Source organism: Physeter macrocephalus, chromosome 4, assembly GCF_002837175.3.
Source record: "Physeter macrocephalus isolate SW-GA chromosome 4, ASM283717v5, whole genome shotgun sequence".
NCBI lineage: Eukaryota > Metazoa > Chordata > Mammalia > Artiodactyla > Physeteridae > Physeter > Physeter macrocephalus.
The window spans coordinates 89008603-89028414 of record NC_041217.1 but is presented as its reverse complement, the minus strand read 5'-3'; the positions used below and the strand labels follow the sequence as shown (position 1 = coordinate 89028414).

The window sequence follows — 19812 nt, the reverse complement described above, 5'->3', positions numbered from 1 at the left end:
CAAAAGCCTGGGATAAAGCTGGACAAGACGCTGTCCCTAGCAGGGAGAGGAGGGCACATCCAGTTGCCACCCCTGGGAGCTCTCAGTTACAGCCCCATGAGATAGGACAATCAGTCTTCAGCACATTCTCAACTTCTTTGATCTACCGAGAAGTAGGGGATGGGCGGGTGGGGACAACCAACCAACCTGATTTTATTTCTTGCTTCATTACCTATTACCTTGTCTTTCTCTAAAAGAAATGCCTTTATCATCCAAGAATCTCTCTTCTTGCCTCTTTTAGGAGAAAACTAATTCTCTCTGTTGATTTTACCAACACAACGAGCAAGGTTTCATTTGCTATATGAAACTGGCTTTGGTTCCTCTACCTATTTTAAAAGCAGAAAAGCCTACGTTAAGGAATAGATTTTAAGTAGATATATGTTAAATAGATATGTGATGATAACCTTGCTTCCTGGAGCTAGAAGTGACTTCTGAAGGTCCACTCCAGATTGGGAGGCAAGATGAACATCCCAGGTTAGGGAGGCCCAGGGCGATCCTGTGGCTATTGAGAACTGACCTACCATGAGAATGAAGTGTGAAATTAAAAATTCACAATCATGGCCATTGAAAGGGGAACAGAAGAAGACTACGAATTGGTACATGGAGAAAAAAGAAGACCTCCAAGAGAGGGGGAAAAAATCACAGAGCTTACAAAAGGTCTTCATTGGTACTTCTGGGAAGACTCCTAAACATCATATAAGCATCTGCCTCAGAGAGTGAATATACCTTCCACAAAGTCTTGGTGGGGAGGTATGGAGTGAAAGTTGTTTCTTAACATTCTTTTGCTATACTTCTTCCTTATGCTAAGCTAAAGTTTCCAAATAGGTTGGCCAGTATAAGATTTTACTATAATTATCCATCCAAAGTAGAGATTATTAGCAGAATCACACATTAAATAAAAATTACACTTTGTATAATCAAAAGTTAAGCAAGTCACAGAAGCAAGTCACTAAAATACTGATGCTGCATTTTAAAAAATCAATGTGAAAATTAATTCCTTTCAAAATAGGCTTATGTGTAATTTTTAAGAGTATAAAATGCCTGGAGAGAATTATTTTGTATCAGTGTGAAAATTATTAACCCCTTCTTATTAGCACACTTTCTGTCTGTAAATAATGCCCATTTCTCATTGCTTAAATAAAATCAAGTGAAATCATCTTGCCCAGGGTGGGGGTGGGGGGATACATGTATACCTTTATCTAAGAGAGTAAAGGTAAAGTAATATTGAGTTAAAGTTCAAAGCTCTACGAGGAAATCTGTCTCAATTATCTAATAACAGTGTGAGAGTAAGAGAAAGAAGGCTACTTTCCAAGATCTTCATTGACACCGCTGGAAGAGTCCTTACGGCCCCGATGAAAAATCTTACCTATTGACTAAACACTAAAAAAAAGTTTATGTTAATTTATTTTAGCCCTAGCAGAACTCGCATGACCTATTTTTTAAATACTATTATCCTGTTATGCATTCCTTGAGCTAGATTCTAAAGTCTAAAATATAGTCAACTGATAACACTTAAAGGGTGCATGTGAATTTCCTCACATCACATTCTTGATACCGTGTGTATGTACAAATTATATGCTTATGCAAAAAAGTAAAAACAGTTACCTCTTGTTTGACATCTTGCTGTACTTTTCATTATTTTTACCAACTATATAAATGCCAGCCTATTAAAAACATACTAATACTATACTACTCTTAATGAGATATAACTGTCATGTGCTAAAATAATTTGACATAGAATGCTTTTTGTCATTCTTTTATTCTGAAATTCTCAGATTACTATATCTCTGGTTCATATAACTAATCACAGATATTTTACGTTTTAATTTTCTTTGCTATGACTTTTTTGGGAGGTCAGGTAAGAAATGTATTATTTTTGGTTGACGGCCAAGGTACTGGTTGCCTATAATCTGCTATATTTTTCATTCTTTCATATTTTCTTAAAAGAGCTTTATTCTGAGAGGTGACAGGGATCTCATACTTCTAAGCCATTAGACCTCAGACTCTGTGTGAAACCAAAAGGATATGTTATCAGATTTTGATTTAATCAATAAGACATGATATGAATCACATTTGTGCTCAAATGGAAAACTGGCAGAAACACGTAACCACATCCTTAGATGAAGAACCTTAGAACTTTTTAGTACTAGCAAATGTTGGGCAGTGACAATGTTTCATGATGGCGGACAGGTCTACTGACTTCCTGGGATGAGGGCCACCCTTCCTTCTGTCCTAGCAGGATCAAAGAGATTCATTCCAAGAGAATGCCTTCGGATGCATTACATTTTTATTTTTAATTACTTTTAAATTTTAATTAAACATTAAAGTAACAAATAGGAAAACACATTTGCTGGAACAACTTTAGATGGTATAATGAGGCAGGAAGTCTGCTTGAACTTACAGTTGAGAGACTGAAAGCGATGTAGTGCATCATTTATTTGATTTATAAATTTTATAAAAGTGAATTTATGTTGATTTGGTTATGTATGAAGTTTTATAAGCCTCAGGGTTTGTGGAATTCTGTAGCTTGGAACTAGGGAATGGTACCCCCATATTAGTGCCACAACATTGCTACAATATTTATTTGAAATTTACCTGAATAAGTGAGTACCTAAGATTCTGAAATGTCCCATCTCACACACATTCTTAGATGAAATATTCACATTTTTCCTCTACCTAAGATCTTCAGATGGTATCTGAAAATTCCTCTGATTTACCCTGTGCATTTCACTCACAAGCACTTGATTGCTCACTCTAGCTCTGTTTCTATCCATTTTAAAAGGCACATTTAACATTCTAGGAGTTCGAGCCTGCTTAAGTTAGCAAACAATTTGAAATGCAAAAGTTATACAAAAAAAATGTAAACGTTAACCTTACCTCGGATGGTTTGAGCGTCCCTTGTTCTGAAACAAATGTAAAAATTGGCATTGTCAGTTATTTTGTTTGGTTAGCAACCATAACTTGTTCTCTGCAGCGTGGTAAAACACTACTGCTTTGTTTTCCTAACATATCTGTAATATATTTGCAGGGTCCCTCAGGCAGGGCTAGTAATTGTTTTGCAACCGGGTTCTCTTGCCTTATTGGCTTGTCGGGAAAGTGACTCATAGTACTAAATGACTTCTAGGTTATGCTTAACTTTTTCAATTGTTTATTAAGCAATTTCAATCCAACCACATAAAGCTGCTTGAAACAGGGACTTGCACTAAGTTTATGTGCAAAAGAGAAAGCTAGGTGGGAACGCTTCTTTCAACACACTCAGTTTTAAGAATTAAAGACAAATAATTTACAAACGTAGTACATTGACTATAACAATTGCAAACTTAACACATACAATTTGCACATGAATTTTTCTGCATTAAGGGGCTATTGCTTTTAGTTTTAATTTGGGGGGAATACAGTTTGATTTAAAGATGGAAATTTAAAAAGGACAGGATTTAATTCTAATGCTAATTTTCCTTTCATCTTAGTGTACCTGTCTATAAATAGAAACAACAATCTCCATTACATTTCAGTCCCTGAAAATGACTAACAGCTAGGAAAGACCCTGAGATCTTCAAGTAAGTAACATGGCAGAGGGCAAAGGGTATCATCTCTGAAAGGAAAGGCACACATTGCATGTGGAAAAAGCTGGTGGTTAATATTTTGCTTCCTTTCCCCATATCCAGGAGCACCTATGCATGTTATAATTTCTCCAGACTGTGAAGGAAAACACCTCATCATTTTGCGCCTATGCCTATACTTTTCTCAACCAGAATGATCCTCTGAAGTAGGATCTGAGAAGGGAAGACACTGATGGAAATATCAGGAGAGAAAGGGCAGCTATGTCAGCCTAAATGAACCTCTTATAGAGGTTCCAAGAAGCCTCACAACCAGAGTTCCAGGGGAAAAGTACCAGAACACCTTACTAGCTGTCACAGATTGCTTGACAAAGGAAGACTACCTAGGGCATGGAACAGGAGGTTTTGGGGCTTTTTGTTTTTTAAAGGACTATTCCTGATTAATGGAACTGAAGACGCATGAGTAAAAAGTCACCTTTCTGGAGAAAAGCAAAGCCTGCATTTCTTTGTCAATTTCAACCCTAACATACTAACTTTCATACATAACTGCCTTCTATGAAGTCATTTTTACCAGGTCTGAAGTTGGCCTTTAGAAAGGACAGAAAGGTATTTCCCTTTCCCTCTCATAGAAATATGCAAAGTTTCAGAAGAAAGACTGCCTAAGAGAACTGGATTGGGGAGAGAGTCTATGAAAGTACCATTCTGCTGGATACTGTGCCCAGACTTAGAACCCAGGTTAGGTGAACTTGGGTTCCTAACAGAACAGTTGTGATACCTGTTTCACTGGTTTGACCAGAAAGACCTATATGCCAGAAAAGCCCTACACTACTTTCTTCTTCTACTGTTGAGTTAGAGAAAGAGCCTGAACTGGGAACCACAATCTACAAGAAGCACCAAACAGGAGGGGAGGTTAAGTTTTCCATCCAAGGAGATTGAGGAAAGCTTTGATATTTCCAGATGACCTCTAAAATGGGAAAACCTCAGATCTTTCATGGTCAGTGTTTAAAAATGAGTGTGCACCTTAATTTTAATTCAGAAGAATTTTTTTCCCTGACTCTGCAGATAAGTGTTTTTATGTCCTGGTAAAGTAGGTCTGTTATAATATGTTTTAAATGTATTTTATTTTTGGCATAAAACCTATGATAGCCCACGTGGCAGTAGTTGGCACACCACGTTCCAGGAGTGCTCTGGGTTTCCTCAGGAAGAGGAAACGATGGTATCTAAGGTGATGATCTAGCTATGCGGATACTTGCACCTCTTTACCCAGAAAATAGATCTGGGAACAGAAGCCCTTCATTTACAGGCCCTTCTTATGTTGTTGTTTAGTGCAAGCCGGCCAGCTCTCGGCATGAGTGAGCACTGACCATGGAACACAAGAGGCATGAATTGGACTGGCAAAGTAAGGAATAAACTAGACTCGGCTGACCACCTTACCCAACACTCTCTCCTTCATTTCTCCCACTGGCTGTTGTCTTCTGCTTTCTTTCTTTGCATCTCATCAAGCAACTCAGCTTTCCTCATAATTCTTATTGGATGTACCTGCTCTTCACAAAGCCTCCTCTGTGTAACCCAGATAGGAAAATGGAAAATGGGCTTTGTGCTGGATGCAACTCCAACTCTGAGGACATGAGTCCTTAATTGGGGCTTACCCTTTCCTTGCCACTGCTCCCTGTCCTCACGGCCACCACATTTCCGTACCTTCTCCACTGCCACCCAGGATAGAGGCCTATTTCTTCCATGGACTTGGCATCGAGCAGTTCACACTGTGATCTGCTCATGCTGGGCAGAGCAATAAATAGTGGCTCTTTAAAGTCTGAGCTTTTATTTCCTCATATTTCATGGCAAGGTTCTGTAAATATTCTGAGGATAGGGCAAAAGCCAAAGGACTAGAAATAACTCTTAGTATCTGTTCCGAGTTCAGAAATCTTAGCCAGGCTCCTTTATTTACACTTTTGTACTTGTTCCAGGGGCCTGTACCATCAGATTGATTGGCCCCTTTACAAACACAATCTAAATTCTGATAACCATATTGATGCAACAACTTAAAACTTTCGTGAAACGAACAGTGATGAGAGAGCAGGAAACCCAACTGCAACACTGTTTCATACATTTTCAAAGTAAAATTCCGTTTTGGCTGGGAAAATCGAATAACAACCTCTTCTGATGAAGTATTCTTTGGAAAAGTTGCTCTGATTTTGAAGTCTACAACACCATCCTTCATTTCCTCTTGATATATGCCCAAAACTACACTGGTGGGCATTTGGATCTCTAAAAAACTCTTCGTGCATCACAGTGCTGCATCAGGACTAGAATAATAAGGGCTGATGATCATCAAATTTAGTTTGGCCGAATTCTGACCAAATAGAAAGCTTGCTGGTTGAGATCTGATGAAAAGGTCTCTCTCTCTTTTCTGTCTCTCTCTTTTTCTCCTGGGAACTTCCTTAGGACAGTAATTCAATACTTCAAGTTTCCAAAAGTTTTGAATTCTCAACTTGTCTTTACCCTGCAGCCGATTTCTCAGGCTCCTACTGATCAAACTATGAAATGTTCTTACCCTTTCAAGAACCTTTCTAGATGGTGACTCACAGGCCCTCAAGGTGTTTACACCTTGCATTCTTTCATCATGTCCCAACTGGTTCAATGTAATTCAGAGAAATGCTGTTACTGAGGTGCTTGGAGCCTGGGCAGAACTCTATGTTCAATGCCGGCATAGGGTCAGTAGGCATATTTGTGTAAGACAAATGATTTTCACTGAGACTTTAGACTCATATCATATCATTACTTTTTTATACATAAACTTCAGTCCTATTATATTTGTTTTCCAATACAAGTGGCTCTCGATCCATACATTATTACACAATCTGCTTTGTCTCTTGTCTGAAGTTCTATTTCTTAAGACTAAACAAATCGATGCCCATTCAGATCATTTGCCTCAAAAGGGGCCACAGAAAAGTAATTACCAGGAAAGCTTTTGAAGGTCTTTTGTCATCATGGCTAATATGCTATTTTTATGAAACATTAAAACTAAAAGACAGTTGGGCTGATCAAATTTTGGAGGAAGTTGCACAATGCTGTGTTCACCACTCAGCTCTACAGCAATAATTTGGAAAAAAAACAAAACAAAACTAATACTTGGAAAGAGCCTTTGATTTCAAATCTTTTCAGGAGCTCTAACAGGAATTCAACCATATAATAGTTTTCAGTTCACTTTAATAATTATTAATATATCATTAAACTGACCCAAATAATTAAATGGAAGGAATAATAACTAACCTTGAGTATAAAATTGTCTTGATAAGGTAAAAAAGATAACTAATTTATACAAAAGGCTTTAAATAACGTTAACTAGAACCCAAGTCATTTTTTGGTTATGAAATCAATGATCAAGCTTCAGTTTATGTAAAAGTCATGTGATAAAATGCCTAATGGTAGAAGGATGAAATAAAATTATATTCTAAAAGTTCATCTCTTATGATAAAATACTGCAATACTGTTTATAAAAGAGCCATTTCAGATGCCAATTTGGGGTGCAGGTCCTAGATAACAATCTTGTGGGTTTAAACCATTAGGATACCAAGGCAACTTCCTTCCAATTAGGAGTGGCTGCAGCACCAGCAGGAGCAGCAGCTGGCCTAGATAAAAGAGCGATTAAACAGATAAGCAAATGGGGATCTGCTTCGGTTAAATATTAGAGCAGCTGAGCCTTGCACTCCCACTAAAGGAAAAGATACATTCAACCGAAGTCATCTGCTCCGGCAATATTTGCCTTCCAATGTTACTTTCTTTGTTTAAAACGAGAGGATGCAAAGCAAGCTATAATATTGATCAACGTCAGGGTAAGAAGGGGCCAAGAGGAGTTTGGCCATATAGTACAGCAGGGCAAAAACACAAATGTCCCCAAAGGTTATAGTCTAGGACTAGACCTTCACGGTGGTGTACTGTGAGAAAGAAATGCCACTCTAGAATTATATCATCTTTGCAGTGACTGGCTGACAAAGTGTCACATAATGGAGTTCATACCTATGCATTATTAAGGTTGGAAAGTTTTGGCAGCACACTTCAGAGTCTGTGTACATGTTGATTGCCGAGGTTGCCATGGGGAATGTGAAGAAGTCAACTCAAGTTCAGCAAAAAAGAGAGTGGAATTGCCTGCTCTTTATATCCATGCAAATCCTCAAATGTTAAGACATAAACTAATCACCAAACCTTCAAGTTTGTGTCCAAGTTGCATAGTTTGTCTTATATATATAAAAAAACCTTAAAGGACCTTTTATAATACTTGAAATGTACTTGAGTTAACAATCTGTCATAGTCAAATATTAATAAGAATGAATTTCTTCATTCAGAAAGGAACTGCATTTTTACCAAGTAATTATTATTTTGAGGATGAATGAGGACTAGACAAATTTCAGGGATATAGATCATGAAATATAAAAGGTTTCTGAACCCAGGGGAGACAACATCCAAAGAAGATGTAACTTCCACAAAAAAGAAGAGCTATTTCAAATGCTTGATGGTTAGTATTTTTACTACATTCAACACTATCAAGGATTGTATTTGGGTTGAAATATTCCTATTTAGGAAAAAGGAGTAACAACTTGAGATTAAGCACCTTGACTTTGGACTTGGTACTAAGGGATAGATACAAAAGATGAGAAACACATTCCCTATGGTGAAGGAGCATATACTCTACAAGAGGAAATTAAAAGTGTCACAGGGAATTCCTTGGTGGTCCAGTGGTTAGGACACCGCACTTTCACTGCTGAGGGTCCGGGTTTGATCATTGGTCAGGGAACTAAGATCCCACAAGCCGTGCAGCAAGGCCAAAACAATAAAATAAAATAAAATAAAATGTTACAAACTTCCATTAAAACAAAAAAAGGTGATTAGAGGATGGTTATTCACAGTGCAAAACACTTAAAAAAATAAAATAAAAAGTGGCAGAGACATAAGTGTTCCCCAAACAGTCCATGGGTTCCATTACTTGTCCAGCTCCCCTTATATAATTAAGTTGAGGCCATGTGACCAGTTTTAACCAATGGACTTCTGATGTTAAAAAATGGATTTGCTCACTTCCAGTCCATAGGTCTTAAGAGCAGCAAGCCCAGGAGCCATGTGTTGAATTCACAGTCACAGGATGGAACTAGCTTGGATCCCCAAGCCATTACTTAGAAGGGAAGAACCCAAAGCAAACAGGGCATGTGTGAAAAATAAACTTTTATGTGTTAAAGCCACTGGAGTTTTGGTTTTTTTAGTTACCACAACACAGCCTAGCCTTGGCAAAGACATAAAACCTACACATAAACTAATCAGAGAACAATTTAATTCAGATGACTACTAGGTGGACAGGATAAAGTTAAATGATTGACAAAGAGCTTGGAGAGGAAGTAAAAGAAGGGTAGACATTGGAACTGTAGGGAGAAAAGGGAGCATATTTCAGGGAGAAGAAACACTAAGAGCCAAGCAAGAATTCTAAAAATGGGACTGGAAAAAAATTCTAAAAAATTCTAAATTCTAAAAATGGGAATGGAAAGGGAGTAGATTTCTCCAGAAATAGAGGCATTTTTGTCATTAGGTGTTCCATGAGCCAGTTCATCTTCTTGCTACTTATTAACCTAACCCGAGTGTCCCTTGTCAAAGGCCTGATGATCAATGCTCAGGGCATGAACCTTAACTTGAATAAATAATAGAAAGGAATGCAAAGGTCTACTCAGCTTTCTATCTTTCATTCTTAAAGTATCAGCCAGGGATTCGGATCAGGTTTTTATTCCACTTATCCCACAACCACTCGAGCTCTAGTCTCTACAAGGGTAGAACCAGAAACTGTCCAATCCCTCACAGCCTCCTGCTTCTGCTTCTAAGACTACAGTGATTTTCAGGGCCCAGAAATCCTGGTACACCACAGTTCTACTCATTACTCTATTTGTCGGTCTGTCCACTCACTCATCTATCCATCATGGCTTCCCAGAAGTCAGAACATCAGTTCAGCATGATTCTTATCAGTGAGAGGCTCACCATCTAATTGAAGTTTGAACATTATTCTGTGAGGAATGGAAGGTATAGTGAGCAAATAAGTGACACTTCAGACTTGATTTTAATAAAGATCATGTTGCAAATTGCATAGTGGAAGTAAAATTAACAGCAGGGAGTTTGTAGTTGTCCAAACAATAGACAATGAGTTTTTGTTTAATCTATAGCAATACCATATCAGTGGATATGGTATCTCTCTCCTAGGGAGACTTAGGAGGAGAACTAAGAAGAATAGGTAAGTGAATGAAGATGAGGGAGGCCGGTAAGTCAAGGCTGACACCCAGGTTTGGGTGAGTGTATGAATGGTAGACGTTTAACTAAGACAAGGAATAGGAGGAAGTTGGTGGTGATGACTAATGACATTGGTTTTACATATGTGAAATTTGAGGTCACTGCAGGACACCTGGGAACGGATACATGAGAAGAAAATGGAAATTTGGAATCCAAAGTTCAGGAGAAAAGCCTTAAGTGGAAATGAAGTCTTATCTACTGGGTTGTAGGTTATGGCTAATGCCCAAAAAATTAATCAGATATACAAAGGATGACCTGGGGGATGTGGTGGATGGTTAATTGTGCCAGATGATCAAGAAAGGTCATGTAGGGTAAGGCCTGCAATGTGATGACCAGTGGAAATGACAATTACAAGGTGGAGTGGAAGACTCCTTAGCCTTCATTTAGCTCCTGGGTTATTGTGTCATTTTGTACAACTAGTACCTCTTCGCCAACTGACTGCTCCCTTATCTATAAACATGTCCAAGGTTGAATGAAAATGTTCCACTTTTTGGAACTGTCTTCCACCCCAACTATCCAACGTTTATAACTACTTAGCCATTCCTGCTAGCTGTGGCTTTCTGGACCACAAGTGGACTTTTGACTCACACTGAGCCAACTGGAATCTCCTTTTGTCTGTTGAGGATATAGACTGTGTTAACCAATGAAGCCATAAAGCTCTGTAAAGGTGGGGTCAATCATCTCAAATCACCTATGATTTAATTTTACGGGGGAACCTGGATTCTATACGAATTTAAGTTTGCCTTAAACCCGTATTATTCACTTGCTTTACATTTGGCTGTTGGGATGATCTTCCCCAAAGTCAAGTTCTCTCTCAAGTTCTCTCCTGCATACAAAAGTCCCATTCAAGTAAACTATATCTCCGGCCCCTGATATATTGTGTCCTTCCTCACATCCTTTTTTCTCCAGTCATATCACTCATGGAAAGTTACCTTGCTGAACTCCTGCAAGCAATTACTCTTGGATGTCGAAATAAAGAACTGTGCAAAACTTAAACCAATATAGGGAATTGGGATTCTCTACAGGCTAGGTAACAGCCCATAAAGTCTAGCTTGTCCATGTCCTCAAAATACTACCTATTTTACCACATTCATAACAGACCCGCCAAGCTGAAACTCATGCTCTACGCATGATCACTACCTACATCAGAGCAGGAAGGGGTGAGGTTGAGGAGAGGAGATCATGACTTCCAACTTTCAGAGAGTATCTTTTTGGAAGTGAGGGAGAGAAGGCTACTGATAGAGCTGTAATGGAAATTCCTCTTCGCTCTGAGGATAGATCCCTTTATTTCTAAGGGCTACCCATCAAATCTTAATCCAAAGGCAAAAAAGGGGAGCCTCCTTCATAACACTAATTAACTAACTATGAGCATTCAATGCCATCAGTCTCTTAAAAATCTTGAGCAGGAAAGGACAGAAAGAGGATACAGGATGAGAATGAGGACACAGATGTGCAAAACATAAGGAGAATGGAGGACAACTCAGGATGCAAAGCAGAGAAGAATCAAGAGAGCAAGGGAATTACGTTCAAAATTCCGAGAAGCAAATTTAGCCAGAGGTTTAAAAAAACTATTTCTTGCTTTATAATGAATTAAATAACAGAGTTTAGAGAACAATGCTATGTTTTGATGAATGAGTATAAGTAAGCATTATCTATAATCTGCAAAGCACTAACTGTTATTCTTATCTTATTTTCATACTCTTTCTGACTCAGTTTCCTCATCTTAAAATAAGAGGCCCTGGAGCTTAAGGCGACTAAATTACTTCCAGCTCTTAGACATTCCATGGGGAAAGGACAGGCATGGTCCCCAGAGATACCTGAATTTCTTGCAGCACATCCGAACATTTAAACCTAAAGACATTTGGTAGTTACTAACTTAATTGAATTTAAAGTGTTTTTTGCTTAAAAAAAAAAAACAAACCACACAGATTAGAATTTCTCTCTCTTTCACAGAGAAAGCCAAGCACTTGATTATGTACTTGGGTTAGGTACTATGCATTTGACACATCTGGCATGTATCATCACAGCTAGTTCACAGGACTGGTCGCCAGCCCAGGGGTTAAGAACAAACTCAGGAGTTGGCTTGTCTGTATTTGAATGTTAGGTCTATTGATTAAGCAACTCAGACATGTTACTTATTTCTCTGTGCCTCAGTTTCTCATCATTGCTAAGATAAAAATAGCAATAATACCAACTTTACAAAATTGTTCTAGGACTAAATGAGCTAACGGTGGTAAAATACTTAGAGCAGTACCTGGTACTACAGATTTATTCAAAAAAACAAAAAACTTTTGAAAGCTAGGTACTATTATTATCCCTAATTTATAAGGGAAGAACCTAAGCCTTTTAAAAGTTAAGTAACTGGGGGACTTCCCTGGTGGTCTAGTGGTTAAGACTCTGTACTGCCAATGCAGGGGGCACAGGTTCAATCTCTGGTCGGGAAACTAAGATCCCACATGCCGTGCAGCACAGCCAAAAGATTGAAAGAAAAAAAAAAGTTAAGTAACTGTAGACCAAAGTCACCCAGCTAGAAAATTGTGGAGCCTCATTCCAACCCAACAAAGACTCCAGAGCTGATAGGCTTTAATGCCTTCTCATGCTGTCTCCTTCCATAGAGCAACTCATCCACCAGAAGAAGACACTGAACCAATGACTCTGGAACAGACACTGGGAATATACCACTCTCGTATCTGGCTAGACCAGGAATTCCCAACTGTTTCCTACTGACTTGTGTGTAACGTAAAAATTTTAAGTCCTTTTAATGTCATTCTTGTCTATCACTTCAAAGTTTGGTGCTCACTAGTTTCTCTATACACATTTGCTCCACATCACAAAAACAACCAAAATGCAGATTAAAACCCATTCCTTTCAAAAACCGGCTTCTCATCATAACACCTTGGATGAAAATATTGAGTTTTTATTGTGTCCAGGCACTTTGCTAGGCATAAACATTAATTCATATGATCATCACAATAATCTTCTAAGTTCCATTTTTCAGATGAATAAATGAAATGTTTACATATTTTCCCCAAGCTCATGCAGCTAGCTAAGAGCAGAGCCAGATATTCAATCATCTCTACTTGACTCACAACCACTCTCCTACACTATTCCTTTAGACTGAAAGAACCCTGCCAACTATGGGATCACTTTATACTCCTCAGAGACTGAAACTCGTAAGACAAGGCTATGGGGTTTATAAAAATCCATTCACCTACTGTGAGCAAGTAACATGTTAATTGTCCTCAAAGAGATTAAAGGACAGAACACATAAAGATGGAACCACAGAAATTTAAGTGATAAATTGTTTCAGGTAGGTGGTTAAATAATAATAATAATAATAAATATATGTAATATTTATTTTATATTTTATACCTTTGTAGATTGTTTCAGACCTTCAGAAACATTAGTAGGTGCCAATCTTGTCTCCTTTACCTAACAGACCTTGAGCAAGTTGCATAAGCACCGTGACCTCCATCAGAACCTGGGAATGGCTCTTTTGAGGACTGAATGAGTCCCTGTAGGAAAGGCCTGGCAGAGGCCCAGGCAGGGCAGGCACAGTGCAGGTGCTCAACTAATGTCGGGCTCTCTCTCCTTGCACTGCCCATGCCTGGCATTGAGAATGGCTCATGGGGCCCTGAAAATACATCTACAGAAGGAGCCGAATGAGAGGAATGCGCTGTGATCTCAGCCCTCTAATAGGATTCACACCTTTTGTACGATTGCCTATTTTCTGAACTCAGCTCTGAAATGAGCTATTATCCTCTGTTTCGCTCTTCTTCGTATTATCCAAAATAATTCAATGTCCACCTTTCCCTTTGGGAAAATCAAAGGTTGACATGGCTACCTTCTGAATTCAAGCTGTTAAAGATCCCTTTCTTCTGTTCAAAAAGTTTTACTGATTTTTAAAGGTCTTATTGATAAAACACAGAGAAACTCAGGGGAAAAGGACAAAGAGAAAGAAGAAGAAAGAGAAAGAATAAAGAGGCCAGAAAAGAAAGAGAAGGAAGAGAGCCCAAGAGGAGCAGAGAGAGGCAAAAGGCTACTGAATGGATAATTGCCAACAGTTTTAGAAACTGGCTCAGGTCACAATCACGGAGCATTATTTTTAAAAACCAAGGGGAAAATATTTACACAAAATCCAAAGGATACGTGCTCTTTGTTAAATGCTGTAAAATAACAATGTATTCAATTCATTAATTCATGAATTAGTCTGTGTAATGTTTACTCCTGGCAGCATTAGCATTTCGGAGATGAATATTTAAGAGAAAAAAGGAGAAAGTCAAAAACCAAAGACAGAATTAAAGAACCATTTTTTTTGGTTTTGTTTTTATACCTCCATTTGTGTGTTTTGGCTGTATTTGTACAGTGTTGTTAAAATTTAGGGGTTAGGGGTGAATGAAATGGGCGACATGGAACCTTCCAAGTCCCTCTTGAAGCCCTCAGCCTCCCAGGTATGCATAAAAGTCACAAGAATTTCCAACAATTTTCTAATTGTGCTCATAAACGATAGTTTCAAAAGGTGATATTTTATAATAAACATATATTATGAGTAAATTAAGCCTTAATTATGTTTAGCAAGTTTTACGTTCTCATTAAAAGCAGAATCACAACAATAAACATGACTTACCAGCAGAATTAACTCTGCCGCAATTGTCTACTCTTCCCAAACATTCTTTGTGTGCTCTTGCACCACACTTAACACATAAGTAGCCTTGATAAAATGTTCCCCTGCAAGGTAAAATTAGAGGGTAATAGGTTAAAAGGTGCAAAATTCTGCCTATAGGAAATCATTACTGCCAGAAAGCAAAACAAGAGAACACAGTGCTATGCAGTTCCCGTCAGTGGAGGGAGAGGACCTTCCTGGGTTCTGAAGGAACCATCCAGGCACAAGGCCAAGGAAGGACCTGTTGGATCCAAACTTGTAAGACAATAATATCCCCACTTGAGAACATTTTGCTGGGACCTTAGCAAAGTCTGAAACATTTGGCAATTATACCAGTTCCTTGAAACTGAAAACCAGGATCACACAAACTTACCTCAGGAGCATCTGGCAGACTTTGCAGGATGTAACTCGGTTGAAGGTGTGCATCTTGAACTCATGGAAATTGGAGTCTGCGTAGTCTGGCCTTATGTTGGACCTATACAAAGGGAAAAAAGTAACATCCTCAAGAAAGTTTCACAACAAAACCGCAGTCTAATTCATCAACATTACATTGGGTAGAGAGGTGATTCAGTCAAATAGTCTATTAAATATGCAATGTTTTCTAAGCCAAAGTATGCTTTGCTTTAAAATATGCACCAAAATATGGTTGTGTGAGAACCAGCAACTTGTAAAGATTGAAGCAACCTAATCCTCCTCAGCACTGAGTGTTCCCAGGGAACTTTACAGGATGGCCATGTAGGTCAACCTGTCAGGAAAAACATAAAACCTGCTGGATATTCACACTGTGTGATCATTTCTTTTCTCTAGCCACATCACTGAAACAGAAATGAGCTGCAGGGGGCGGGAGGGAGGGGAAGAGGGTGCTGCATTTCCACAGGGTCCCTGTCCAAACAGGTATGTGGATTACGTAATGATCTGTAAAAGTGAATAAAATTTTATAAAAAGCGTTGAAACAAAGCATCAGTCTGATTAAAAACTTCCTCCTTAACAAACAGTCCACTTTCCTTGCAATCCAAATAAAAACTAAGCAAAATTATTTTATCATTTATATTATACACATATGCAAAAAAACACTAAGCATACTGCACAATGACATTCACCGTATATTTACCCTGTGCCGATACTGTGATAAAAATATGATTTGTTCATTATATCTCACTTAACCTTCACACCAATCCTAACTGGTAGGCACTAATAATATCACTAGTTTACAAACAGGGAAACGGAGGCTTACATTAAAGTAAAGGAAATGGCAGAGCTGGGAACTCCAACCCAGGTCTGTGCTCTTAGCCACCAAAGCTATAGTGCGAGGAGGAATTCAACAATATTCACCTTCATATAATTAGACTTTTGTGTCTAATAGGCATGTTGGAAACTGTTAAGTTTAGTCATTTCCAGAGGATTTGTTTATATTATTCTTAATTTGTCCATGTCACCAAAGAAAGCAGAAAAATTAGGAAAGGATAAGTTAAAAACGAATACAGATCAGTGGTACACCTAGAAAGCAAAGATGATGTTCTCTGAGATGTTACAAGCAATTTGTGAGACTGTAGGAGAAGTTTGAGATACTGATGAGCTAGGATTTCCCCTTTTATAGAACACAGCAACTCTGAACCACACTGGCGTAATGAAGCATAACACAGGCGGGCGACCAGGCATCAATCTCTGAGGTACCAGGAGAAGCCTTATGAAAAAACATTCACAAAGGCAATTGGAGTAGCAAGCAGTGTTGCAGAAGTGTCAGCAAGGTCAGCCTTCCAATCCATCTGCTGAATATGAGCGTGCTCAAAATGAAATCAAATATTAGTGCCATCTGGGATTTCTCTGCTCTGTGCTTCTGGTGACCTCACTTTTTAGGAAAATGTTCCACTGCATGCTGAAAAGCACGGCCATTTCCATAGAGGCATTTTTTTTGTCACTGATGAAGAAGTAGAGTTCTTCTGCAGGAAGGGAAAAGGTGGGAAAAGATAATGATCTAGAAACAAAACTCTCTTCACATTGTTTAGAAAACATTTGATTCTTGAGTCCATACAGCCAGACAGGAAGGGCCATTGTTCATTTCTCTCTGAGCGTCAAGGTGATAGTCATAGAAAAATGGTCAAATAGCAGCTTCGGTCCCGGGAACTTGAAGAATTCATCACCCTGGAGTTTTAGAATAAAAGTGGGTCTCCTTCAGCCAGAAACTCAAGTAAATAGATACCAAATAGGTAAGAATTTAATTAGTCTTAGAAGTCTGCCTGGGACATAGGTAGAACACCTTTCTCCTAGAGTCAACCCAAGTTGTGTGTGTGTGTGTGTGTGTGTGTGTGTGTGTGTGTGTGTGTGTGTACCATCATTTGTATTTAACACTTTCACCAACTAACTAGGAATAAGCTGACTTTTCAGAAGACAAAAGCTGAGAGGAAGATTACACTAAGAGGTTAAAAAGAAAAATCTTACATAAAGACAAAAACTCAGAAAATATTGTTAACAGTAGTTGCCGTAAGTTAAGTGAGACCTGAAGTAGTAGGGTAGAATGATAGAAAGGAACTGTTGGAAGTTTTGTGTTTTTTTTTAACTAAAACTGCATATTATTTTAAAAATTTTAAATCAAACACTAAAGAATAAAAGTTAACTCTATGACCCTGCAAATGCTATTGAGACACTATAGAATATAAAAGCATAGTTGAGGGCAGGAATCTGAAATTAGACCACCTGGGCTTAAATCCTAACTTGCAAATCACTAGCAGGGTGACCTTGGGCAGGTTAGTAAGTATAAAACAGGAATACTAATAAAATCAAACTTGTAAAGGAAGGTAATTTATATAAAGTGCTTAGGACTTTGCCTAGCCCAGAGTTGGTGTTCAGTAAGTCTTGGCTCTAATTTATAAATTGCTGATTCCAAATCCACATTAATAATGCTGTGATCAGGATAATGCTTTATGAGTGGTGAAGAGTCCCTTGATAGTCTTGGGAATTTCTAGAGGGTCCCCATTCCCCTGGGAATTTCATTGCAGGAAGGTTGTTGTATGTTCAGTGTCCTTGGGACCAGGAATCCATATATAATGATTTAAGCACAATAAGAAATGGGGTTACTCAGGAAAGGACACATATGCAAAAAGCCCAGGGAATTAGATGAAGTCATATCAAGCACCAACTAAAGAGAAGAGAGGCATCAATACACATGGAGATGCAAAAATCAAACACAGTAAGTTGGCTAGATGGGAAGAGCTAGAAAGGCAGGTTGAAGGAGAAGAGGATAAAGAAACATCAGGTTTATAGATTTGGTAACACAAGGACAAAAATGATCAAAAGTAGAGTTTATTGCACACCTCTAATGTACCAGGCACATTAATTGACTCTTCATATATTTTTTCACATTTACTTCTCATAATAAACCTATAAGGTAGAGTCATTCATTCTCTTCATATTTATTGAGCACCTACCATATACATAGGCCATGAAGCAGGAAAAGAAAGAAGAGCCCTTTAGCTGGAGCCCGGTGGGTGAAGAGGGGCAATGTAGGAGATGTGTAAGAGAGGTTGGCAGGGCCAAGGAAAGAGTTGATCTTACACAGGGATTGACCTCACATTTAGTTGTCAAAAAAAAAAAAAATCTCTGTGGCTACTATGTAGAGAATTCCCTGCAGTGCAGCAAGAGTGGACATAGCAAGACCAATTATGGGGTTGAGTTGCCTGCAGATGAGAACTGAAGATCCAATATAAGTCAGCTCACTTGCTTGGTCATGCAGCTATACAGAAGGGATTCCATTTTCGTAACCTGCTTTGATATACTACAGTTTACTTATGAGAACGCGAGCGGAATCTCATAGATTCCATTTCTTTTGCTTCATATAGGGCCCATTATTAATACAATTAATCAGTCAATCAAATATTTATAGAGCGAGGCATGTTGATCCTCTTAGGGCTCCTTATAACAACATGTTCTCCAATTGCCCCCTCTTGTCACCTGGTTCCATGTGGGAGCCAAGCTGAGGACTACACAGCTCAGCTCAGCCTAGGCATCCTCTTCATCCTGCAGATCTGCATTCCAGCCGTTCCTCAGGCATCTCAAATGCAGCACATACAAAACTCAACTCCATACCTTTCCTAACATACTTGATTCTTTTTTGAAACAATAGAAACCCTTGTGTTGAGGGCTGATTTTCAATAGATGACAGCAACGGAGCTGCTATGTATGATACCCTGAAGCAACATATCTGATTCTAATCAAATTATGATTTCAATCCATCACCATTCACCCCATCTTCCAGCTGAGAAACTCAAGTCATGATGAATTTTTCCCTCGCCCTGAAACCTTCCTCCATATTCATCCTCTCTTAACCTCTCCGCTGTTCCAATTTCTCCTTCCCTGACACTGTGACCAATTTCTATTGATTCAACCTTAAAAATATCTCCTCTAAAATGCAGGTTCCATTCTCTCTTCTCACTACCTAATTCAAGCCCTCAATATCTCCTAACTAAATTGTGACAATGAACTTCTTAATTATTCCATCTCTTACTTTCTCTGCCTATTTAAGGCCACCTTCCATACTATTCCCAGAATCACCTTTAAAAATGAAAATATGATATGTCACTCACTCCTTTGAATATGTCCACTGTTTCCTATTGCCTACAGGGATAAAGTTAAAACTTCTAGCAATGGCATGCAAAGTGTATTAAGCTATAGCTTTATCTACCTCTCACCTGCCTCTTCTTTCCCAAAGACTCACAAGCCATACACTATAGACACACAGATCTTCTCACATTTCTCAAGCATATTCTTCTCATCCATAACCCTCAGTTTTGTAGTCCATTCATTCTAAATGTTTCCCCTAACTTACAACTGTTAATTTACCTAGTTACTCATTTAGGACCAGATTAAAAAATGTGACTCCTTTGATAATATCTTCTTCGAGTCTGCATGATAAAAATAGTGATTATCATATCATCTAGATTTCCAAAGTACTTTTTCAGCCTCCTAGTATAATACTACATTGTATTATAACCACTTACCATCTGCTTCCAACAACCAGAAAGCTGTTCTATGCTGTTTATGTTTATATTACCAGGACCTAGCTCAGTGTCTCATATCTAGTATATATTAAGTTGATATTATTGAATAAATAAATTAATTAACAAATATCCCTATCTATATACTAAGTATTCTTCTACTTAGAGGGAAAAGGACTGAAAAAAGAAAAAGCATAGTCATCACACCCTCAGAAAGTTGTCCACTGAGTTAGAGAAACAA

The 19812-nt window shown here is 38.4% G+C and overlaps 1 protein-coding gene across 1 annotated transcript in view; it reads right to left on the bottom strand.

The window, feature by feature from the left end:
• Positions 1 to 19812, bottom strand: part of VAV3 (vav guanine nucleotide exchange factor 3) — a 423978-nt gene that overhangs the window by 142326 nt on the left and 261840 nt on the right. Inside the window, exons 16-18 of the mRNA XM_024119713.3 lie at positions 14954 to 15055; positions 14545 to 14645; positions 2917 to 2942 (exon numbers count right to left, since the gene is read on the bottom strand). Coding sequence (XP_023975481.3) covers positions 2917 to 2942; positions 14545 to 14645; positions 14954 to 15055 — 229 coding nt within the window. The remainder of the gene's footprint in view (positions 1 to 2916; positions 2943 to 14544; positions 14646 to 14953; positions 15056 to 19812) is intronic.